A 26,360-nucleotide genomic window follows, 5' to 3' on the forward strand; every position below is an offset into this window, starting at 1 on the left:
ACCTATTCCAAGTAGTAATGACTGGCCACCTCATTCCTTCCTCATATATGGATATCTATCTTGAAACCTATTGTGTCTCACTCTTTTTATCAATATTGTTTATGTTAAAATATTACTTTCTTCCTTAAATTTTTCATGAATTTTATTCTATTTTCCTAAATTTTAAAATTAAAAAATTCATTTTTCATTTTTTAATTTAAGGGGAAAAAACAAACTCAATAATAGTTTAGAGGTTAAAAAATAAAAACTTTTTAAATTGAAAATTGTTCACGGCAAGTAACATTGTTAATTATTTAGGGATAAAAAACAAGAACGAAAAGCAATATTCATGCAAAGTTTAAGAAAAAACAGTATTTAAACCTATTGTTTGTCTAGTATATGAGGGGCGACAAGAATAGGTTCATGCAAAGTTCATATATATATATATATATTAACATTTTCTTTATGTCTAGAATATGAGAGATGGTAAGAACAGATTGCTTGCCTTGCCTCTATAACTTAGTTTTGTAATAGCAGAACACTATTTTAAACTTTTGATCAATATATCCCCTTTATATTTTATATACATATACATATATACATATATATATATATATATATTTTAACATTTTCTTTATGTCTAGAATGTGAGAGTGAGAGATGATAAAAACAGATTGCCTGCCTTGCCTCTATCCCTTAGTTTTGTAATAACAGAACACTGTTTTTAACTTTTGATCAATATATCCCTTTTTTATTTTTTTTTTAAATATAAATTAAAATAGCTACCTTAAATATATTAATTGAATACACATTTAAAGAATTTAGAAGACCTTTAAACACATCTAATTAGAGTACAGAGAAAGCACTACAGCCGCTAATACAGATTTAAAAAATAATAATAATAAATCCAATAACCTGCATTATCCCTCTTTTACCATAGGCTTAAAGTGATCCTTTGTTAAAAGCCATTTCTTTTAATAATCTCATCAATTAAAAGTTTACTTGGGGAGACAATGAGGAAGAACTTGAGAGAGAGAGAGAGAGAGAGCAATAGCCCACTAAATTTTAACCTTGATCTAGACAAAAATGCAAATTAAAGGTAAGTTTTATTGTCATATGAGATCAAAATCCAGTTATTTTTCTCATATATCTGCATAAATTCCTCCACCTTTCCCTTCTTATTTTGGATGATTGATACTTTATCTTGTACTACCCACATAACTAACTAAAGGGGGAAAAAAACATTAAGAAGAAGGTAGAGCAGAAGAACATTCCATAGCATATATAGTAGAAATAATTAAAGATGCTACAAGAGGTTGCAACTTATTCTTAATTATTCTTGGAAAAACCATACACAAACCAACATTAGTTAACCATTCATCACATAGATGATGAGACTTTTTTAATAGTCTAAAGCTGCATAATAAATCAAAACACCTTGCACATGGTAGATAATATATGTAAATATTGTTCTCCAAATCAGGCTTGGCAAGTTGAACATGAGCAACCAGCACCACACTTGCATGAGCCCCTGCCAGCCCCACTAGCCGCTGCACTCTCTGGGCATGAGCAGGGGTTGCACCCACAGTGCTGGCCACAGGTGCATGTCTTGTGTTCACCCCCACTTGCAGTTGAATCCTTGTTACTGCACCTGTTTCATATTGCAAAATTCAAAAAAAAAAAAAATTCTTAGGTATAAATCCAAATTCACAAAGTTAATTTGGTGGTAATTTTTGGATCAAAGTATATAAAAGTATTAAAGGTTGCGTTGAAAAATACTGAAGTTAATTAGTATCAACTCTAATAATAATAGTAAAATTTAGAGTACCCTAATTCTTTTCAATTCTACATTTTGTTGTATTTTTATCATAACTCTAATGCTTTTCATATACCCTTTTGTAACATAGTTAAATGAACAATGAAAAACACACTTTGGCCATCTTTGTTTATATGAGTAAAACATGGGGAGCTAATTGCACAAACATAACACATATATATCGAACACTGAGTGATTACCTGCAAGAAACCCCACCGGGGCATGGTACAGTGCAGCCACACTTCTCATTACAATCCATGCCTGAAACTCCTCGAATATCTGCCATTTTTTCACAACACCTTTCAATTGAATTACTTGCTATAGAGCTAATTAAGGTACAGTAGTCTTCAGTTTGTATATCTTCCTTGAAACAGTGCTTTCCTTTATATAGTGCAATTCCTAGGCCTTGCATGTCTCATGCCAACTGGCACACATATAAGATTTTCGAAAAATATTACACGTACATGGCATTGTTGGGCACAAATAGTAAGACTAACATATGGCAAAGAATGAAGTTGAAGTGGCAAATTGACTTCTTCATGGTTGTTCGTTTGCTGACAAATGGCACACAAAGTTTAAGGAGGCTAGGAACGGGTCAACTTTTTTGGTAGAAGAAGTGGCAGAGACTTTTTCATGCTTCTTGGAATTACTCCATGTAATTGTACCTGTCTGTCACTTTCATATTAATCTATCATTTTTTCTCTACTATTCACAGTTTGCCACGTGAATAGTTTTGACACAAAATATGCCATTTTATGTGGTCTTAGAATTTTTCTGTACAAAAACCCAAATTGTGCTTAAAGATATTGTCTAATCAATAATACAAGTTTTGTCCATAATTAGCTAAAATGATAGGATTTCATTGTTCTTTGACAATGTCATAACATCATGATAAAATCAATGTTGGAAATAATTTCTGTAAACTCGCACAGACAGAAACACAAACAAAAATAGTCAAATTAAAGCTTTGACATCAATGACATGTATGCAATTTGGGGGTTAATACGTTTTCATGACTTGATGATTATGAATAAGGTTGGAAGGGCTATGAATCCCAAAAGGGCCAGGGGTATTTGAAAATAATTGCTAAGTCTTTGATCTTAGATTGTATGTTAAACATCTTTCTCTAATTAAGTTTACATTCTCCTTTTTTTCTTTAGAACAGGAAAGTAAATTAGTATTATTTGATTCATAATAATACTACCTTAAAATAATGTGTGCAAATAAGGTGTGCATGACATCCCACTAAATGTAATATATATTAAAAAAAAAACAAAAACAAAAACAAAACAAAACGTTAAGGATTTAAATCTCCTCCATTGTCCTATTGAATTATTAAAAACAAAATTGACTCTCCTAAAAACATTCTTGACCTCAACCTATATATCCTAAGGATGTTAAAAATAAATAAATAAATAAATCTATTTTGCATCCTCAAACACTACTTTATCTATTTTACCAACCTATTTTACAACTCACCCTACATTCAATTTTTTATTTTTACATACAATCCAGTAAAATAATATAAACTACTTGATAAAATAATAAAAAGTATTCTTCTCTCTCTTTCCTCTCACTGTCTTTTTTTCTTCACACACAACCACAAGATTAAATTTTTTTTTTCTTTACAACCTATGAATAGTAAGGTTGATATATGCAACCTTACTATTCATAGACACTATTCATATGTTGCATATTTTTTTAAGCACACAAACCTGGATGAGTGAATTTTCGCTGTCTTGGGTTGTAAAATAGCAATTGGAGGGTGTTTACACCTCCCAATGCTAGTACTTTAACAATTCATACGGAAAATGATTAGATATATAGTTCGGAGCAATGCTCCATCCTTTTACAGGAGAGGTGGGCTCTACATGTGGGTCCCACCATGAGACCCATCCCTCATGTGAGAGGAATGAACAATGCTCCCAAAGTACGTATTACCTGATTTTTACTATAAGAGATAATGATATATGCCACAGTGGTACGATAGCTCATTACTTTCATCCCTTTTTGGCCCAACACATTGCTAATGCAATACTAATTGATATCTACAAACAGGCTTTCAAATCGAGGGGCTTAAAAAAGAAAAAAAGAACAAGATAAAAGGCTTTCAAGCAGCGGGTACAAAGGAGTTTTGTTATGCACATTCTGCAGAAGCACAATTGAAACTAGAAATCACTTGAACTTTGAACGCTCCTTCAATAAAAAGATGTGGATTTCTATTTTAAGAAGACCATTTCATTGTAGGAAATTGATTTTGAGAACACTATTTGTAAGCTAGTCCTAGAAAATTGCAATATATATAACTAATCTGTGTGTTGTTATTATGTTGTCATTGTATTGTCACCATTTTGTTGACCTTATGTCGACATCATATTGTCATGGCTAATTATAGCATATTGTTAAAATGGTAGAATATGATAAATGTGTATTCTCTCTTCTCACATAAGAGTGAGTCTTTCTAACTAAATTCACGTTGAGATCTAGTATTCAAATGAGAAAAAATGAGCTCGCATTTATTGTACTTATAGACTATTTTATAATTTTCCATTTCATCTTGTTTCCATCATGCAACATACACAGAATTACATTCTCAATACAGATTATGACATTCTCCTTTTTGGTAAAAGTAGGAAATGCATTAAAAAACTAGGTACATAATTATTAAGCATGGACTAATAATGGTACACATGGAAATGCTGTGAAACTTGATAGGTTTTTTGTTGAATGTAGACTGTGAAACTTAAAACTCATGGAAATGCTTTTGATGAAAACTCATGGAAATGCTTGTATATGTATTATGGGTCCGGTTAATGTGTGCCATAATGGTACACATTAAGCCATCTATATTTGGAAATATTTTTTTAGGAATTGAAAAAATATTGACAGCTTTTTTAATTTTCGAAAAAATGTTTTCAAAAATGGATGTCTAAGGGCACACATTAGCAAAATCCATATAATTATAGGGACTAATTTCATGAAGGTATATTCAAAAACTATATAAATATTCATGTGAATCCAATCATGTTAACTACCAGAGTTCCTGCCCAAGCCCATATATAGTTGGCCTGGCCTACAAGGGCGTGCAAGCAAGAAAGGGCCGGATCATGATGGGGACTAAGTTGAACAAGACCAATAATTAACACACACACACACACACACCAATCTATTCTAATTTCGGAGTTTGCATAATAAAGGTTCCCTGAGGCAATTTACAACTTAAAAGTCATAACCTATTCCTAGAATTAATGATTGGCCACCCCATGCCTTCCTCATATGGATATCTATCTTGAAACCTATTGTGTCTCACTTTTTGTATCAATATTGTTTATGTTAAAATATTACTTTCTTCCTTAAATTTTTCATGAATTTTATTTTATTTTTCTAAATTTTAAAATTAAAATGTTCTTTTTTCGTTTTCTAATTTAAGGAGAAAAAACAAACTTAATAATAGTTTAGAGGTTAAAAAATAAAAACTTTTTAAATTGAAAATTGTTCACGGCAAGTAACATTGTTAATTATTTAGGGATAAAAAACAAGGACGAAAAGCAATATTCATGTAAAGTTTAAGAAAAAACAGTATTTTAACCTATTTTTTGTTTGGTATATATGAGGGGCAATAAGAACAGGTTCATGTAAAGTTAATATATATATATATATATAGGTTAGAGATATATATTAGCCATATATTAGCCCAATGTAATGAGCCCAATCCCATTCCTGCTTGTATTAGTAGTCTAGGATTTAGTCGCCTATATATACTCATGTTAGGGTTCATTGTAACACAAGGTTATTGTACTACACTCTTACATAATAAAGATGTAGCTCTTAAGGGAACCACGTAACCCTCGTGTTCTTGATGTTCCTATTCTATGCTTCCTCTTCTGCATTCAGACTAGCATATACAACATGGTATAACACATCGCGTTAATAATAATATTATTATTTTAACAATATACTACAAAAAAAAGTCCTATTAGCGACCAAAAATTTATGACGAACCCAAAAAGCCCTGTCAAAAAATCTTATTTGCAATGACAAAATAAAGCCCTCGCAAATATTTGGTAAAATGTGAAATATTTGTGACCAACAAGAAAAGCTGTCGCAATTATGTGTTATAGTCGTCATAAATACTAAAATTTTGGAGGGAAATTTTCCCTCCATATTATTTGCGAGGGATAATTAAAAATTTCTCACAAAAAGTGTATTATTTGTGACGGTTAAAAAAAAACCGTCACTAATACTAAATTATTTGCGAGGGCTAGGATTGACCTTCACAAATAATCATTAAAAATGTCAAAAATTTTGGAGGGAAATGTTCCCACCAAATTATTTCCGAGGGACAATAAAAATCCCTTGCAAAAATTTTATTTTTTGTGTGGGTTTAAAATATGCCCTTACTAATACTAAATTATTTGCAAGGGCCACGATTGACCTTTGCAAAAAATAATTAAAATATTAATTTTTTTTGGAGATAAAAGTTATTCTAAAATTCAAAGAAAAATGAAAAGAAACGTATAAACATATAGCACTTTGTATTCTTTAGATGAACCTTTTGTTTATAGTCTTAAAAAAAAAAAAAAAAAAAAAAACCTTTTTATATATATCCTATATAAGAAATGTCTATCCTTATTTTCTAAACAATTGTACCCATAAAAAAATGATAGCCCTTTCAACTTCAAAATGGTAGCCTAAAATTCATGAATTTCAACCTTTTGTACTCTCTCTCTCTCTCTCTCTCTCTCAAAAGTGAATAAAAATTTCTTCCCACTAAAATAATTCATAAGATGAGTTTATAGATCAAATGGTAAATTACATCCGATTGGCATGAAAATTGGCATGCATGTTAAGACCATATAGAACATATAATCCAATGGTTGGATTTTCAAAATATGAATTCAATAATAAGTTATTGGTAATGTAACATTTTTAGAGTTACATCACTTGTAACTTGAACCAACTCTATATTTTTTATTCGATGTGAATTTTAACAAATCTACTGTTAGATTACATTATCTTCATATTTTTTTTTATGCTTATAAAATTTCAAGGTGATCAAATATTAATTGCCATGTTATCAATCAATTATTTAAATTCAAGTTTTTGTAGTTTAAAATAATGCATAAAAGATGAGTTTATTGATATACGGTAAATTACATTCGATTGGCATAAAAATTGGCATGAATGTTAAGAACATATAGAATATGTAATCAAACGGTTGGATTTTCAAAATATGAATTCAATAATAAGTTATTGGGTGGTGTAACATTTTTTAGAGTTACATCAAGCGTAACTCGAACCCAACCCTATATTTATTAATTTGATGTGAATTTTGACAAATCTACCATTTGATTACGTTATCTTCATATATTTTTCATGCTTAAAAAATTTCAAGGTGATTAAAGATTAATAGTCATGTCATCAATCAATTGTCTAGATTCAAGATTTAATAGTTTAAAATAATGCATAAAAGATGAGTTTATTGATAAAATGGTAAATTACATCCGATTGGCATGAAAATTGGCATGCATGTTAAGACCATATAGAACATATAATCCAACGGTTGGATTTTAAAAATATTAATTTAATAATAAGTTATTGGGTAGTGTAACATTTTTTAAAGTTACTTCATGTGTAACTTGAAACCAACCCTATATTTCTTAATTCGATATGAATTTTGATAAATCTACCGTTAGATTATATTATCTTTATATATTTTCATGTTTACAAAATTTTAAGGTGATCAAAGATTAATAGACATATCATTAATTAATTGTCTAGATTCAAGATTTAGTAGTTTAAAACAATGCATAAAAGATGAGTTTATAGATCAAATGGTAAATTACATCCGATTGGCATGAAAATTGGCATGCATGTTAAGACCATATAAAACATATAATCCAACGGTTGGATTTTCAAAATATGAATTCAATAATAAGTTATTGGGTAATGTAAAATTTTTTAGAGTTACATCACGTGTAACTTGAACCCAACTCTATATTTTTTAATTCAATGTGAATTTTGACAAATCTACTGTTAGATTACATTATCTTCATATATTTTTCATGCTTATAAAATTTCAAGGTGATCAAATATTAATTGTCATGTCATCAATCAATTGTTTAAATTCAAGTTTTTGTAGTTTAAAATAATGCATAAAAGATGAGTTTATTGATATACGGTAAATCACATTCGATTGGCATAAAAATTCGCATGAATGTTAAGAACATATAGAATATGTAATCCAACGATTGGATTTTCAAAATATGGATTCAATAATAAGTTATTGGGTGGTGTAACATTTTTTAGAGTTACGTCAAGCGTAACTCGAACCCAACCCTATATTTATTAATTTGATGTAAATTTTGACAAATCTACCATTAGATTACGTTATCTTCACATATTTTCATGCTTAAAAAATTTCGAGGTGATAGACATGTGTTGTGCACCTGTATGATTATGTTTCTCAATCTGACCATCCAATTGGTCTCAAATTTCACCAACACTAATATGTCACTATACTCTTCAATCCCAATGATCAAGATTTGAATATAATTTTCACCAAGTCTAGTGGTCTTAGGACCATTTATTAAGTTTGACTGGATTTGACCAACTTTAACTAAACTTTGACGGGACTTTCTCTAAATCCAACCGTTTAATTGTGATCATAATTTACCAGAATTAACTTTTCATTACACTCTTGAAATTCAACGATTAGATTTCAAATATAAGTATGGCGCGTGATGAACATGTGTTGTGTACCTATATGACTATGTTATCTCAATCTGACCATCCAATTGGTCTCAAATTTTACCAACACCAATATGTCACCATACTTTTCAATCCTAATGATCAAAATTTGAAAGTGAATTTCACCAAGTCCAGTAGTATTGGGACCATCTATTAAGTTTGATTGGGTTTGACCAACTTTGACAGCGCCTTTATCTAAATCCAATTGTTTAATTGTGAACATAATTTACTAGAATGAACCTTTCATTACACTCTTCAATCCAACGGTTAATTTCAAATCTAAGAATGGCACGTGATGGACATGTGTTGTGTACCTATATAGCTATATATATTCTCTAAATCTGACCATCCAATTGGTCTCAAATTTTACCAACACCAATATGTCACCATACTTTTCAATTCTAATGATCAAGATTTGAATATGAATTTCACCAAGTCCAGTGGTATTGAGACCATCTATTAAGTTTGACTGGGTTTGACTAACTTTGACTAAACTTTGACTGCACATTTCTCTAAATCCAACCGTTTGATTGTGACCATAATTTACTAGAATTAACCTTTTATTACACTCTTCAAATTCACGGTTAGATTTCAAATCTAAGTATGGTGCGGGATGGACATGTGCTGTGTACTTATATGGTGATGTTCTCTTAATCTGACCATCCAATTAGTGTTTTTTTTTTTTTTTTTTTTAAAGTAAACGTAGTTAGTCACATATTAAAATTCTTACATAAATATAATAATAACTATGATCATTTTTTTTTTAATTTTTAATAAGATAGAATGTGTGATAATTTTTGTGGTGTGGTATTTTTTTTTTGTTGAGAAAGTTGTGTGGTGATTTTTATTGAGTATATATGATTGTTTTTTTGTTTTTAAATTTTATTTCATAACTCATTAATATTAAATTCTTAATATTTTACACTCATTAACTCACTTAGATATATAAAGGTGCTTGATTCATGTACAATTACAAAATGCATGAGAAAATGGTAATTGCCAGTCAAAAATAGTAATTAATTAAAATTGTCTTCTTTTATTTTTATATTTTCCTCAAAATAAATTTGTCTTCTTTTATTTTTCCCATCCAAAATTTCCCAAAAATTTGTTTCCCTCCAACATATTTCACTTAGCTTCCCTCCCCCCAAAAAGCCAAAATCTGACATTTTATTACTTTAGTTTTTTTCCCCCAAAATTTGTTTCCCTTTCTCTAAGCCGTCACTCTTCTTCCCTCTTTTCTCTCCATCCTCACTGGCCATCAAACGACATCGCTTCATCCTCCAAAGAACCCGATACTCTCTCTTCTCTTCCCCTCACCAAACCCACTCCTCCTTCATGGCCGTCGCCGATCCCTTCAACCCTATCCCTAATCCCAAAATCTCCGCCTACTACCACACCGCCGTCGTCACTGAAATTTTTTTGGGTAGGGGGCCCCTTAAGTCTTGCGCCTATCCATCTTTTTTATTTTATCGCAAATTGGAATTTGGAATTCCCTAAAAAGCTCTCTATTCTGTGTTCCTTTTCTTCGATTGCAGAATAATGTTAAGAAACGTTTCAGGTAATTTTAATCTTTCATCTTATCTTTCTGTTTGGTTGCCTATAAAATTGAGAAGAGACAAAAAGTAGTTTTATATTTGCGATTCTTTTCATCAAACCCTATGCATTGCCCATTTTGCCTTTATTTTATGCATTTCTTGTTGGTTGCTATGATATTTTTTGATTGTGCATCAAAATCTAAAATTTATAATATTTAGTAGTTTTTTTTTTTGGTGGTAGATTAAGATATAAGAAAAGACATATTGTAAATGTATATGCCTGTCTAATTTATGGCTATCTTTAGTATTGTGAAGTTAGATCCTTATTGAATATGTAAATAAGGTTTCAACGAGGGTTTGATTGCATGTCTTAGCTCCTATTCTTTATTTTGTAAAAATCTGATAAAGATATTAAACTTTTACTGCAAATTGAAGTGTTAAGGAGGTTGGGTTTCCTTGAATTAATCCAAAACACCCTTTCATTGTCTTTTTTTTTGGTTGAATAAAGGCTATAGCTATAATTATTATTTAGATATATCTTTGTGTACAATTGGGAGCAAGAAGAAAGGACAATCCTCAAGCCACAGGCTCTTCCTTTTGCTGAGAAAACTTTGCTAGCTCTCTCGAGTTGTGTAGTTACTGCACAAATTGGAAAGAAACACATTCTTAGCTTAACATGTTTTGCCTAATATCATTTAGCAATTGTTCCTATTCAACAAAATAGCATGCTACATTTGTAAGTGCATTATCATCCCAGTGTCTTCACATTCCACAATCACTCTACTAAATTCCGTGACATGACTCCATTGCACCATATGTGAGAGAGGAGTAATGCACGTTCTTTTAATCAACGATGAATCACAAACTCTCTCAGACAATGCAGCAAACACCTCACCTGCTCTATCACGAATCACCGCTCCCACACCTCCAGTCCCATCTTTGAAGCTCAAACCAGCAACATTTATCTTAAAATAGCTTGAATCAGGAAGTAACCACTTCACTGGATCTAGATTGAAGTGAATATCCTGCTATTTCTAATCAATGAATCATTTTGTCATTTAAACATTGGCCACTTTCAAAAGCTACAATGGGGAAGGAAATTGAAAAAAACTTAAACTGGATAGTTAAATGCATGTGTTAGGAACTTGTAACTCAAATGGGAAACTCAGATTTGGGTTCATTCATGTATCAAGGTCAATTAGTCAATGTTAGTTAGAAGTAGTGCATGCAAATTTCACTTCATCAATATTGGCACCTGAACTCGTTGTTTTGCATTTGTGTTATGTGAGATTTTTTCATTTTTCATGCTATTCAACTTGCAATTCAGAGATTGGCTCCTGTGCTTGTATTCTCGTTTCAAAGGATCTTCCACAAACACATATCTTGTAGTTAATACATATTTAGATGAAATCAGTTGCTTTTGGCATTTTACATTGTAGATATTGCAAACACATCTCATGGACCTATGCTTTTCTGGTAAGTTCATAAATACTTTCTTGCAGCTCATTTGGCATGTTAATTGTAATTAGTTGGTTCCTTACAAACATTTACGCTTTCAGCCCTATATGTGAAGCAGCAGCCTTCTCTGTACAGTATTAAAAAAGGCTGTTAAATTTCTTTAGCTGAATTTTGTTAAACCTTTGAATGCTTGTGCAGATAAGCTTGGAGGAGGAGAATACAAAGGCCTTATACTCAGTGAGAATTATACTCACATTAAAGGAGGTAAGAGCTATCATTTGTAGAAGTATGATGTTGTAACTGTCATATACAACTTTTGTTTGGTCTGTTGATTCTCATTCAAACCTATTAGTTTCTTAAGAGTACATCTTTGAAACTCTGCCTGAATTTTAGGCCTGATCTTGTGTAAATGTGAATAATGAGATCTTTATCCCATACACGTCACTCAGTTCTATCCTTTATTTATTTATTTTTTTTGCCAAAAACCTTGGAGCTTAAAACTCTTAATCAGATAATGGCTGTTCACTACCATTACCCTCCTATTGTTGGATGGTGATTTGGCCCACAAAAGGGCTTGATACTGATAGTGGAAGCCTAGCTGCCACGCCACTAAAGTAGCATTTGAAGTAGATTTATCTTTCCACGTGAAGTCCTCTTCTGCTAAATTGAATATTCATCTAAAATCAATTATGATCTCCAGTTAGGAAGTCAATGCACTCAAGTAATTAAAGGTACCATTCGTATCAAATCAGATGTTGAGTGCATTGACTTCCTATGAATGATTTTACAATATTATTTGAGCTTGGCACCTATGCTTAGATTGGTGTACTTAGTTTGTGATGGGAAATTAATTATTGGTTAAACTATTACAATTTTTTGGGCCGACTTTATGGAATTTTGGCCATTTGGCTTACTTAAAATTCACAACTATTAATTTAAACTCTTAATTTTTTGTGTCCTAAATTCATTTTTTAATGTCATAATCTATTAATCTAGTCAAACAAATAGTGATATATGTATTGTTATTAACTTATTTCACAATATTATTATATGATTCTTTCTCTTATTGGGAGAGCTTCTTTTTCTTTTCTTTTTTTCTTCCAAGTGACAGGAAGAATCAATTTCTTGTGGCACTAGCATTATTTATTAAACAATTGACATAATTCTAGATAATTATGTCAATAGGTACACGTTCTTTATCAAATTTTCATTATTATTTGTTTTATCAATAGGTACTAGTGCCGTAAAAAAGAGGGATCGAGGAAAGGCAAAAGGCATCAATGCCGGAGATGGTGAAATAGAGGTTGAGATTTATGATGGCAAGTGAGTGACTTATTGCTATGTTGGTTTATTGAAATTAATTATGGTATCATAGCTATATGATAATGTTAACATGTTTGATTTCAATTTTCAGAATTATTACACCAAAAGCCACTTGAGAGATTACCATTCTTTTTCACCAAAAACTTAATGGAGTTTGGACAACTTTTACAAAATACCCAAATTTTGAGCTAGAGACTTTATATGCTTGATATAGAGCTCAACGCTTTAAGCATAAGCAGCCAAATGAGGAAGTGAAGAAGGCATTTGTAGAATCAGTGAAACACCGCTATTCTGATTGGATGTTTCGCATTAGAAATTCTATTTTTCAGAAGTACAAAGAGAAAGAAGATCGTTACAAGAATGGTCCTTCCTTCATTCTTACACCTTTTTGGAAAGAGATGGTAGATAAATGGATGGAGGGAGATTGGGGGGTGAGTAAAAGAAATACATGTCATAAACTCTCTCTCTCTCTCTCTCTCCCCATTATTTGTTAATATTTTCATAGAAACTAATGCTCTAGTGTGTGAATTATGTGTGCAGGACATAAGTTTGATAAATAAGGGAAACAGAAATAAGTCTAAAATTTTCTCCACTACATGTTCTATACCAATGGCCAAGTACAGATATGAAATGGTATATTATATTATCATCAAATAGTTTTAAATTTTATTGTATATTTACATAGTTTAATAGTATTGGCCAAGGTTTGCATTGGGTGAACCTGTTGTAACCAGTGGCTAGGTTTGGACTTGAAGTTTCACTTTTGTTAACTTCAAGGGCCAAGATATATTTTTCCTAACTTCAAGCTTTGGATTGTGTAGATGGCCTTGTTGGGTGTTGCACATAAATCCGGAATTGTTATATTATTTTAATTTATATTTAATTTTGATAGTGGTTTAAGTAATCAAATTAAGTTATTATCGTTGTTAAATTAAAAAACAAAGTTATTACTATTGTTTATGATATATTATTATATGATTAGATTTGATATAGTAATATGTGTACTTATTTATTGAAGCATTGATACAAATACAAATTCACTTTGATTGTTTCATTTTAACTCATGTTTAATGCTTTTATCTATTATTTATTTTAAGGATGGTTTTAGCAAAGATGAAGAGGACAACTCAAACAATAACAAGGAGGTCGAAAACAGCTTGGAGGGTGACTTAGTGGAAGACTAATATAGATCTTGTCATAATTTTAGTTGTTTAAGTTTAAAACAAGGTTTAATTTTAGAATTTCTTTGTATATTCCATATTTTAAAGTTTGAACATATATGAATTTTTATCATTTGATGGATCAATTTTTAGTAATTATTGTACTATTGTAATATGATAGTTAAACAAAAATGATATAAAATAAATTAAAAATAAATAAATAATAAAATATTTCAAAAATTATATAAAATATTATTACCGATGACATAAAAATTTGGTCATAAATAACTTTATAGTTACAACAGTCTCTCGCAATTTATAGAATAGCGACGCCCCTTAACCCCTTGCAAAAACATTTTAGGTGACAGCTTAATGTCGTCACTATTATTTCTAACTAGTTGCGAGGGGTTAAAATTCCTCATAAATAAATTTTAGCGACGACATTATTTGTCTCATCGTTAATTTGAAATTCACAAATAACTAATTGCGAGAGTATAAAGGTTTTTACAAATAGTTATTAATGACGACTACTTTCCCTTGCTAAAAATAAGTTGCGAGGGGTTAAAAGCCATGACAAATAAATTTTAGCGATGCCATTATTTGTCACTAAAAAGTATATCGTTAATTTGGAATTCGCAAATAACTAATTGCGAGGGTATAAAAGTTCTCACAAATAGTTGTTAACGATGACTATTTCCCCTCACTAAAAATAAGTCGTCGACTTTTCTCGTCGTTTGGTAATATATTTGTGAGGGCAAATTTGTTCAGTAACGACGATAGAGTGCCCTCGTAAATTTTTTATTTGCGAAGGTATGGTCGCAAAATCTCTTTTAGTGACAAGTGCAAATACGACGGCCTTCGAGGGCCATATGCCCTTGCTAATAACCTTTTGCGACGATATTTGAATTTTTGCGAGGGAATATGGCCCTCGTTAGTAGAATCTTTTCTTGTAGATATATATATATATTTTAACATTTTCTTTATGTCTAGAATATGAGAGATGATAAGAACAAATTGTCTGCCTTGCCTCTATCGCTTAGTTTTGTAATAGCAGAACACTGTTTTAAACTTTTGATCAATATATCCCCTTTATATTATACATGCATACATACATACATATATATATATATATATATATTTTTTAATATTTTCTTTATGTCTAGAATGTGAGAGATGATAAGAACAGATTTTCTGCCTTGCCTCTAACCCTTAGTTTTGTAATAACAAAACACTGTTTTAAACTTTTGGTCAATATATCCCTTTATATTTTTTTAAATATAAATTAAAATAGCTACCTTAAATATACTAATTGAATATACATTTAAAGAATTTAGTAGACCTTTAAACACATCTAATTGGAGTTCAGAGAAAGCACAACAGCCACTAATACAGATATAAAAATAAATAAATAAATCCAACAACCTGCATTATCCCTCTTTTACCATGGGCTAAAAGTGATGCTTTGTTAAAAGCCATTTCTTTTAATAATCTCATCAATTAAAAGTTTACTTAGGAAGGCAATGAGGAAGAATTTGAGAGAGAGAACAATAGCCCTTTAAATTTTAAACTTGATCTTGACAAAATGCAAATTTAAGGTAAGTTTTTTTGTCATATGAGATCAAAATCCTGTTATTTTTCTCATATATCTGCATAAATTTCTCCACCTTTCCCTTCTTATTTTGGATGATTGATACTTTATCTTGTACTACCCACATAACTAATTAAAGGGGAAGAAAAACATTAAGAAGAAGTAGAGCAAAAGAACATTCCATAGCATATATAGTAGAAATAATTAAAGACGCAACAAAGAGGTTGCAATTTATTCTTAATTATTCTTGGAAAAACCATACACAAACCAACATTAATTAACCATTCATTACATTGATGATGAGGCTTTTATCTAAAGCTGCATAATAAACCAAAACACCTAGCACATGGTAGATAATGTATCTAAATATGGTTCTCCAAATCAGGCTTGGCAAGTTGAACATGAGCAACCAGCACCACACTTGCATGAGCCCCTGCCAGCCCCACCAGCCTCTGCACTCTCTGGGCATGAGCATGGGTTGCACCCACAGTGCTGGCCACAAGTGCATGTCTTGTGTTCACCCCCACTCATAGTTGAATCCTTGCTACTGCACCTGTTTCACATTGCAAAATTCAATTTTTTTTTACTTAGGTATAAATCCATATTCACAAAGTTTGATGGTAATTTTTGGATCAAAGTATATAAAAGTATAAAAAGGTTTCATTGAAAAATACTCATATATAAATTCATGTTTGTTTATATAATTCTTTTGGGTCAAAGTATAAAAGGTTGCATTGAATTATTTAGAGTAACCTATATAATTCTTTTCAATTCTACATTTTGTTGTACCCTTAACATAACTCTAATGCTTTTCATATACCCTTTTGTAACATAATTAAATGAACAATGAAAAGCACGCTTTGGCCATGTTTGTTTATATGAGCAAAACATGGGGAGCTAATTGCCCAACACATATATATCGAACACTGAGTGATTACCTGCAAGAAACACCACCGGGGCATGGTACAGTGCAGCCACACTTGTCATTACAACCCATGCCTGAAACTCCTTGAATATCCGCCATTTTTTCACAACACCTTTCAATTGAATTACTTGCTATAGCGCTAGTTAAGGTACAGTAGTCTTCAGTTTGTATATCTTCCTTGCTACAGTGCTTTCCTTTATATAGTGCAATTCCTAGGCCTTTCATGTCTAATGCCAACTGGCACACGTATAAGATTTTCCGAAAATCTTACACGTACATGGCATTGTTGGGCACAAATAGTAAGATCAACATATGGCAAAGAATGAAGTTGAAGTGGCAAATCCAGAAAATCTTACACGTACATGGTATTGTTGGGCACAAATAGTAAGATCAACATATGGCAAAGAATGAAGTTGAAGTGGCAAATTGACTTCTTCATGGTTCTTCTTTTGCTGAAAAATGGCACACAAAGTTTTAGGTGGCTAACAACGTGTCAACTTTTAAGGTAGAAGAAGTGGTAGAGACTCTTCTTGTAATTGTTACACGTAGTACTAGCTACCTGTCACTTTTATATTGATCCGTCATTTTTTCTTTACTATTCACATCTGCCACATGAACTGTTTTGGCACAAAATATGCCATTTTACATGGTCTTAAATTTTTCTGTTCAAAAACCCAGATTGCCCTTAAAGATATTGTCTAATCAATAATACAAGTTTTGTCCGGAATTAGCTAAAATGATAGGATATCGTTGTTCTTTGACAATGTCATAACAACATGATAATAATCAATGTTGGAAATATTTTCTGTAAACATTCACAAACAGAAACACGAACAAAAACAGTCAAATTAAAGCTTTGACATCAATGACATGTATCATGTATGCAATTTGGAGGTTAATAAGTTTTCATGACTTGATGAATATGAATAAGCTTGGAGGGGCTATGAATCCCAAAAGGGCCAGGAGTATTTGAAAATAATTGCTAAGTCTTTGACCTTAGATTGTATATTAAACATCTTTCTCAATTAAGTTTACATTCTCCTTTTTTTCTTTAAAACGAAACTAAATTAGTATTATTTCACTCATAATAATACTACCTTAAAATAAGGTGTGCAAATAAGGTGTGCATGACATCCCACAAAATGTAATAAAAAAAATAATTAAAAAAAAAAAACAAAAACAAAACAAAACGTTTAGGATTTAAATCTCCTCTAGTGTGCTATTGAATTATTAAAAAAAAAAAATTAAAATTGACTCTCTTAAAAACATTCTTGACCTCAACCTATATATCCCAAGAGCACTAGCATCCGAGAATGATAAAAATAAAAAAAAAAATAAATAAAAATAAAAAAACATATTTTGCATCCTCAAACATTATTTTATATATTTTATCAACCCATTTTACAACTCACCCTACAATTCAGTTTTTATTTTTACATACAACTCAATAAAATAATATAAACTATCTGATAAAATAATAAAAAGTATTATTCTCTCTCTTTCCTCCTGCTATCTTTTTTTCTTCACACACAACCACAAGATTAAATATTATTTTTTTCTTTACAGCCTATGAATAGTAAGGATGCATATGCAACCTTACTATTCATAGGTTGCAATTTTTTTTTTAGTATACAAACTTGGATAGAGTGGATTTTTGCTGTCTTGGGTTGTAAAATAGCAACTCGAGGGTGTTTACACCCTCCAATGTTAGTGCTCAAACAAGTGGATTCTTACGGAAGATGATTAAATATATTTTTGGAGCAATGTTGCTCCCTCCTCTCACATGAGAGGTGGGCTCTACATGTGGGTCCCACCATGAGACCCACCCCAAGAATGAGCAATGCTCCCAAAGTAAGTATTACCCGATTTTTACTAAAAGAGATAATGATATAGGCCACGGTGGACGATAGCTCATTACTTTCATCCCCTTTGGCCCAACACAATGCTAATGCATTACTAATTGATATCTACAACCAGGCTTTCAAGTAAAGGGGTTTAAAAAAGAAAAAAAAACAAGATAAAAGGCTTTCAAGTAGCAGGTGATGATGCTACAAAATTATACTACCTCAAATTGTCCATATGGCTCGTCTATAGAAAGAGAAGAAGATAAGAAGAGTGAGCATAGCTAAGTTGTGTCGTCCTTTCTTTGGGAATGGACGAGTAATGTCTCGTCCGTGTTTCCTTTGGAGGCGGACGGTATGGTCTCGTCCGCCACAAAGGACGGACGAGTAACGCTTCCTCGTCCGCCACAAAGGACGGACGAGCAAAGCATGGCCGTGTCATGCTCGACCACCCTTAAATTGGATAGACGAGCCAAGCGCCCTTAACCAAAAAGGATGGAAACTCCATTGCTCGTAAAGAGGCATCGGTTCAGATGAAACGACGTCTAAAAGAAGTTACCTCCGATTTTGATGAACTCCTTAACAATAGGAGCGGTTATCAGAGCCAATAACCGTTCCACGCACTATATAAAAGTAATCCTGCGTAAAAGAAGGGCATGGAGACACTTTCTGGACTTTTGATCTAGAGAAGAAGAAAACACTTACATATTTTTCCTCTCCATAAAAGCCTTCTAACTTCATCATCGGAGGTTATAGGCCGCCTCCACCGGTCTTCGCTCTGATTGGTTTTGTTTTACAGGCCCAGTTCTCAGAATTGACGAAGTCTGAAGATTTCTAACCCACTGATCTTCCAGAACATCAGCAGGTATGGGGAGTTTTGTTATGCACATTCTGCAGAAGCACAATTGAAACTAGAAATCACTTGAACTTTGAATGCTCCTTCAATAAAAAGATGTGGATTTCTATTCTAAGAAGACCATTTCATTGTAGGAAATTGATTTTGAGAACACTATTTGTAAGCTAGTCCTAGAAAACTGCAATATATATATATATAACTAAATTGTGTGTTGTTATTATGTTGTCATTGTATTGTCACCATTTTGTTGACATTATGTCGACGTTATATTGTCATGGCTAATTATAGTATATTGTAAGAATAGTAGAATACGATAAATATGTATTCTCTCCTCTCACATAATAGTGAGTCTTTCTAATTAAATTCATGTTGAGACCTAGTATTCATATGAGAAAAATGAGCACGCATTTATTGTACTTATAGCGTATTTTATAATTTTCCATTTTGTCTTATTTCGATCATGCAACATACATAGAATTACATTCTCAATTCAGATTATGACAGTTTATCAAAAAAATTCAGATTATGACATTTTTCTTTTTGGTAGAAGTAGGCAATGCATTAAAAAACTAGGTACATAATTATTAAGCATGGACTAATAAACTAGTGTGCCAATGTCCATACAATCCAATAGATAAGCATTATAACAAAATAAGGACAATGATCATATATTCCACAAATCTTCTTTCTTTTTACTGCCCTCTTTAGCTAGCATGTCAGCAGTTTCATTAGGCTTTCGGAGCACATGAAGTGAATTCACCATCCATTTCATTGCTTTGAGGCTCCCTGAAATCATTAACCAAGGAAGAAATGCCAAAAGAACAATTGGTTAGTAATTTAAAACCTATGGATGAATCTAACTCCAGTAAATATTCCTAAAGAATATGGCCTTCTTTAAATGAATATATATTGAAATTTGGGTGATAAGCCCAGCTACTTTGAGGGGCCACTCTCATAACGTGGTTCCATCGCTGCTTATCAAAACAGTAGTGAGACAGCAATTGATCACAACAACTGTTGGTTATTTTATTATTTAGACACTCCTGGAGAAATGGAAAGCACTGACTACCATGGAGTCAACTTTTTATCAGCAGTGTAGACACTGAAACTTTTTTTTGCTGAATGTATTTTTTTTATTTTTTTGATAGGTTTTTTGGTTGAATGTAGACAGTGAAACTTAAAACTCATGGAAAGGCTTTGATGAAAACTCATGGAAATGCTTGTATATATATTATAGGGACTAATTTCATGAAGGAATATTCAAAAACTATATACATATTCATGTGCATCCAATCATGTTAACTACCAGAGTTCCTGCCCAAGCCCATATATAGTTGCCATGGCCTACAAGGGCGTGCAAGCAAGAAAGGGGAGGATCATGGGGACTGAGTCACAGACATACCCAATTTATTTATCAACTGTAGCTCTGCTCCTTCGTCCATTCCTTGAAAAACACAAATCAGCCATATGGCTATTTATTTTTGTCTCTTATACTCTTATTCTTATTGTACCAGCAAATACCTACCTTTACTTTGAAGAAGTAAATACTAAATAATTTACTTTTTTTTTTTTTGAAACTCTAAATAAATAATTTACATTTACCAAAAGAAAAAAGAAGTAAATAAATTACGTACTCTATAAGACTTTTGTGGCACAATTATTTTGACATGCCATGTGTGATATTAAACAACAGGAGTCACTGTAAAAAGCATAGAATTTGAATCATATCATGTGGTTGCATATGGGACTAGATCTTCTTTGTTCACCATGTTCATCAAACTTAAAAACATAAGGATAATAAACTATTCGATTCTATACCTATAAGATACCGAAAGTTTACATTTTTCCATTATAGTATTTTATTATTTTGTTCGTTTGTTTGTGTGTTGGGGAATGAAATGGCAAGATATTTTTGCTTGATTTATGGTACAATAATTGAGGTCCCCAACTTTGGAATATGTATAAAATGCTATTCTTTATAATGCTTATTCAATTTTAAATTAAACTATAAAATACTAAAGACCCCTATATTCTAATTGAAGTATATAGCTTGTGATATTCTGTGATTCTGGCCTCTTAAATCTACTTTTGCCAGAAAGTGCAGCTACTTTGGCCAGTTCTTCATTAACTTAGCCCCGACACAGAAGTTTCTATTGACTTTGGTAACTCTCTCTAATGGTTCGTATAATCAGTATGAAAATAACATTCTCATGTAAGCAACCAACTGATTGATTACATTTCGTACGTGCACAACATTTTACTCGATTAAAGTCTTGATTTGGTAATAAGAATCACACTTTTCTTGACACATTACTGAGCCGAATTTTTGTCTTAGACTAACATGTCCAGAATTGGATGAAAATCAATGGTGTATGAGATTTTGTTTGCTAATCTGATGCGTCAAATCGGTTGGTGAAACTCAAATCCAAAGAAAATTGTATCTTTTTTGACATTGAGAGCTACTTCTTGATGGTATTGTGTGTGGCTCTTCAACTCTCGTAGGTTGCTGACAGATTTTAATTTCAACCAAATGGGCCACAGTTAATATAGATCAGTCATCAGTGTTTCATAAAGGCACTCACATGATGGAGATATTTTTTTTCTTCCTTTGGATATTTTTGTTGTTTTATTAGTGTTTTCTTCGAACTTTTATAATAATCCGAAAAGACATTTATGATCAATAACTAAATATGCACATGCAGATAATATTTTCAAATCCTAGAATATTTTTTTATCAGTTGTTCTCAGTGACTGTGCCACCAACAAAAAAAAAAATCTTAACCCAACACTATAATTATAATCATTCTTACTACTGCTAAAATATTGGGACATCTATGATGCTGTGTGATCCAATTCACATGATCAAGTCCATTAAAAACTCTAGGATTCATAATATTAGTTATTACTAGTACTGAACAAATTGTGCACTCCTTTAATAAAAAATAATTGTGTAATCCGACTCAGTACTGTGTGTTTGTATTATCTTTTTATTGATATGTTTAATTTATTTACTTACTAAAAGAAAATTAATAAAAGTTATATTTAAAAAGTAAGATTTTAAAAAATTACACATAAACAAAATTCACATATAATAGAACCAAAAAAAAAAAAAAGTCATTCTCAATTACAAAGCTATAATTGCCTCTAAATCATATGTTTAATTTGAGACTATTGTTTTGGTAATAAGAAAAAATGTATAAGAGGGGAGAATGACAATTCCTGCGCGCCTAGAACAACATGGAAGGAAATAAATATCAACTCGCTCAATAATAAAGATCAAAAGACTCGAAGTCTAGAACCCAATACCTAAAATTTGAGACTAATTTAGCAATTAGGAGTTAATTTGGAAATTAATTAAAGTTCTATCCAGTTCTCACCCTCATTCAAATTCCATTTTGAGATTCACAATTCTATTGGGAAAAGGGACAGTTGTTTGTCACTCACCTCACCGGCACCAACAGGGTTTGGTAAATGGAGGTTTGGACGCTAGCTAGCTTTGTACCATTCTCTTATCACATTGAAACCAGCTACACACCCCGTTTGTAATAAACGAGCTAGTTTAACAGTGGGGGCCAGCATGGATGGCTTGAATTAGATATTTAGATCACATAACTCCTTTGTAATAATTTACCTCATTTATGTGTACTTTTGTGGGTCCTAGTATTAGCTGTGAATCACAAATGTTCAATTAAAAGTCACTACCACCCACTTGCCTTAAGACTTAAAGAGAATCAGAAATTGCCTGTCTGCTCTTGTGCCATCAAAACTTTTAAAAGGGCAAAAAGCCAAAACCCTCACCAAAAAGGGAGGAAGGAAAATTACTGACTAGGAAGAAACAGATTATACATCATTGGTATCATACTATCATGATTATCACATCCAAGTGGAGACTGCTGTGTAAAACTTTTTGCATTTTTTGACTTAGCCCTCAATTATTATAATAAAGTAGATTAATGAAAGATTACACATTTCCTATCAAACTTAAAGTATCTGAGACTTGTAGCAATCAATAAAGCTCCACATTGGACTTATGTACACACAAATTATTGTAAATTATTTCAAGATATTTCATGATATTTTGCTCAACTTTTAACTTTTGGTCAGTGTTGCTTTTTAAGATGGTAGTGTACCACATAGCATTGAAACATACTGACCTACTCTCCTTGTTATTTTGGTTATGCGGATATAAATTGATGCCAAAGTTTTGCCTAACAAGCACGATTGTTGTAATTTACATCATACATCTCTCATTATAGACAGTAAACCCCATACCCATCAAAATTTCTCAAGTGAAGATGAATCATTACTACTGCGAAGCTAATAAGTGCACGAATGCCTTAACTAGAAAAGGATTGGCAATTCACCATGACTTTGTTATTTTTGATAGCATGCCTTTGGACATTTGCATGCTTTGTTATTTTATGACAATTTGGGTATATAGTTTATGAAAGTCAGTTTTTACCACAAAATAAGAAAGAAAAAAACTAGTGCCCTCATCAAATTACTTCAATGATTTCATTATTTTCTTTGACAATATATATATTTTTGTAAAGGTATAATTGGTATTTGCTTTATCAAAAAGGGCATTCTACCGTGACACTACATTCATTTTAATAGCATTTTTGCACTGAAAAAGCAGACTGAAGAGTATTTAAATTTTTTCCAAGTTTGATCTGCCGAGTAGCATTGTCAGTGAAGGCTTGGCGCATGATTCTCTCCAATCACAACTAAACTGAAGTTCTTGCTTCAATGCTTTAACTCAACCCAAACATCAACAATCCAACATTTCACCCATCAAAAAGAAAAAATCTTTATACGAAAGACGAGTTCCCAAAAAAAAAAAAAAAAAATCAATATTCATCTCATGAATATGAATTCTATTACATCTCATGAATATGAATTCTATTACATATATACCATATAATCTAAAATCTCAATCCCACCATCACCACCTTCAAGAATTATGCATCACATACATAAATTCCTTCCCTCACAGTACGTGAGCTCCTATGCGAGATCCATAGGCAACAAAGGAAAATACATATATGCGATCTTCTTAACAACCAACCTTGCAGCCACCGCCACTGCCGCCACAACACACCACCACCACCACAATCCTAAATTACCCACCAAAAGAACAGCTCAAAAAAAAAAAAAAGAAGCTAAAGCATAGCTCATGAGCCACATTCCATTACAACCCCACTTAAAAAAGTTTCTTTCTTTTTCACTAATCCAACTTATTAGGACCAGTACAAGCCTGCAAAACCGGGCTCCAAATCCACTGCACAAGAAACCTCCTATTTCTAATCCCATTCATATTAAAACTCATCCCATCCCTACCTTTCATCACTTGTCCAATATACCCACCACCCCCACCACTCCCATACAACCCTTCACACAAATCCCCTATCTCTGTTGGTGCCGTTGGGTCCTCCCCAGCATACCAAGCATTCACCAATGGATTTGAAGACAACTCTGCCAACTCATGAGCTATCACACTGATCATTCCATCAATACCCACATCACCATTTGGGGGCGTAAGAGCTCCGGGCCCACCACCAGCCATGTACCCAGGAATGGCAAATGGGTACGCACAGACTTCTGGGCATTGCTTTGCTGAGTTTCCAATCCAAGCGTATGGCATGGTGTAGCCCACCATTGATGGAAACGTGAAGTAGTGGAAACCACAAACGGCCCTGCAGAACTCTTGAACTGTGACGTCTTGGGATGTGAGGATGAGGAAAATTCCGTTCTTGTGGTCGACGGGGAATGGGGCGGACTTCACGGCGTTGGAGATCACTTGCTGCATGCTCAGACGTGTGAGTTGGGTCCCATGGGAGTACCTGTTATACAACATATTACATAAGTAATTAAACTCACGAGTAAAAAAATGTTCAGTAATTTAGCATAGTAGCAATACGCGTCATTCTAAGTCAAGTTAATTCATTATAAGTTAAGTTAATTCGTTGATGTGGACACATCGACACGGCTTGGGCCCAGTGTTCCAGCTCATTAAACCGATATGCGGACACGTATCCTAAATGTGTCGCACGTTGCATCAGGTGTCAGGTCTCGTGCACACAAGAACACTGAACTAAGGCTTGGATCTTAATTTATCATGTTTATTAGCCATGTATAAATATAATCCTCTTCATTGTAAATAAATACTTCTATAGTTTAGATTAATTTTACAAATTTAAAAGTATACAATATATGTTAGATCTAAAAAAAAAAAAAAAATACTAGATTTAACTTGAAATAGAAAGAAAGCTTTTTTCAGAGTTTAAATAATTTTTTATAATTTAAAATGTACAGACATAACAAATTTAAAAATACTAAATCTAACGTTAAATAGAAAGGAAGCTTTTTTCATGGTTTAGATAAAGTTTTCTAATTTTAAATTTTAAATGACCAAAGTTACACTCTCAGATCCAAAAATGTACTAAATTTTAAAACTTTAAATACTGTGAAAAAAAAAAAACATTTTTGCTTGAAATAGAAAGCAAAGTAGGAATCTTTTAATGTAAAATTATTGGTACCTGAGATCGGAGTGTTCGCCGGCGATGAGGACGGTGCGGGAGATGTTGGCGCCGGTTTGATCAGTGTAGAGGGAAAGTGTGTTCCACCAGTCAGAGACTGAGGGAGAAGGAGCAGAGGTTGAAGAGAGAGATAGCAAGAAGTGTTTGATGGTTTGCTTGTGAGAGTTAGGCCAGTTGCCATACCATATGAGGTAGATGTTGATTGGGGAGGAGGAGAGGACAGGGCCCATGTGGTAACGGAGGTGGACAAGGTTTGAAGACCCTTCATATTTTTTTGAAGATGTGAAGGCTTTTTGTGGGAGTTTTGGGTTTATGTATTGTATTTGCGGTGGGTTTGGGTTTGTGTTTGTGTTTAAGGTTTGTGTTTTGGGTGTTGTGGAGGCATAGGCGAGAGTGGTAGTGAGGAAAATGAGGAAGAAAATTGGGACAAAGAAATGGGTTTGTGATGACATTGTTTATGCGTTTTTGGTGTGAGAGAGAACTGAGTTTGAGTGAAAGAGAGTGAAGGCAAGGGTATATAAAGGAGGGAAATGGGCTGGTGACAGCTGCAAATGTGTGGGTACTCTTTTACTTTGAGACAGTCTCTCTCT

At 32.4% G+C, this 26,360-nt stretch overlaps 1 protein-coding gene and 1 non-coding gene across 3 annotated transcripts; both read right to left on the minus strand.

Annotated features, from left to right (window-relative positions):
• Positions 1-1,293: 1,293 nt before the first annotated feature.
• Positions 1,294-3,751, minus strand: LOC111985566 (uncharacterized). 2 transcript variants are annotated; one of them, XR_010629310.1, is made up of 3 exons: positions 3,737-3,751; positions 1,996-2,460; positions 1,294-1,630 (listed from the first exon to the last, which is right to left on the minus strand). It is a non-coding gene; the product is annotated as an uncharacterized LOC111985566 (transcript). The 2 variants fall into 2 exon arrangements; XR_010629309.1 differs by lacking the exon at positions 3,737-3,751 and adding an exon at positions 3,511-3,525.
• Positions 3,752-24,066: 20,315 nt separating this feature from the next.
• On the minus strand, positions 24,067-26,360 carry LOC111985574 (protein EXORDIUM-like 5). Its single transcript, XM_024017228.2, has 2 exons — positions 25,771-26,360; positions 24,067-25,074 (listed from the first exon to the last, which is right to left on the minus strand). Exons 1-2 carry the CDS (start codon positions 26,220-26,222, stop codon positions 24,459-24,461), a joined length of 1,068 nt encoding a protein of 355 aa, XP_023872996.1. The 5' UTR covers positions 26,223-26,360; the 3' UTR covers positions 24,067-24,458.

The sequence above is a fragment of the Quercus suber genome, unplaced genomic scaffold, assembly GCF_002906115.3.
Source record: "Quercus suber isolate HL8 unplaced genomic scaffold, Cork oak 2.0 scaffold_91, whole genome shotgun sequence".
Lineage (NCBI taxonomy): Eukaryota > Viridiplantae > Streptophyta > Magnoliopsida > Fagales > Fagaceae > Quercus > Quercus suber.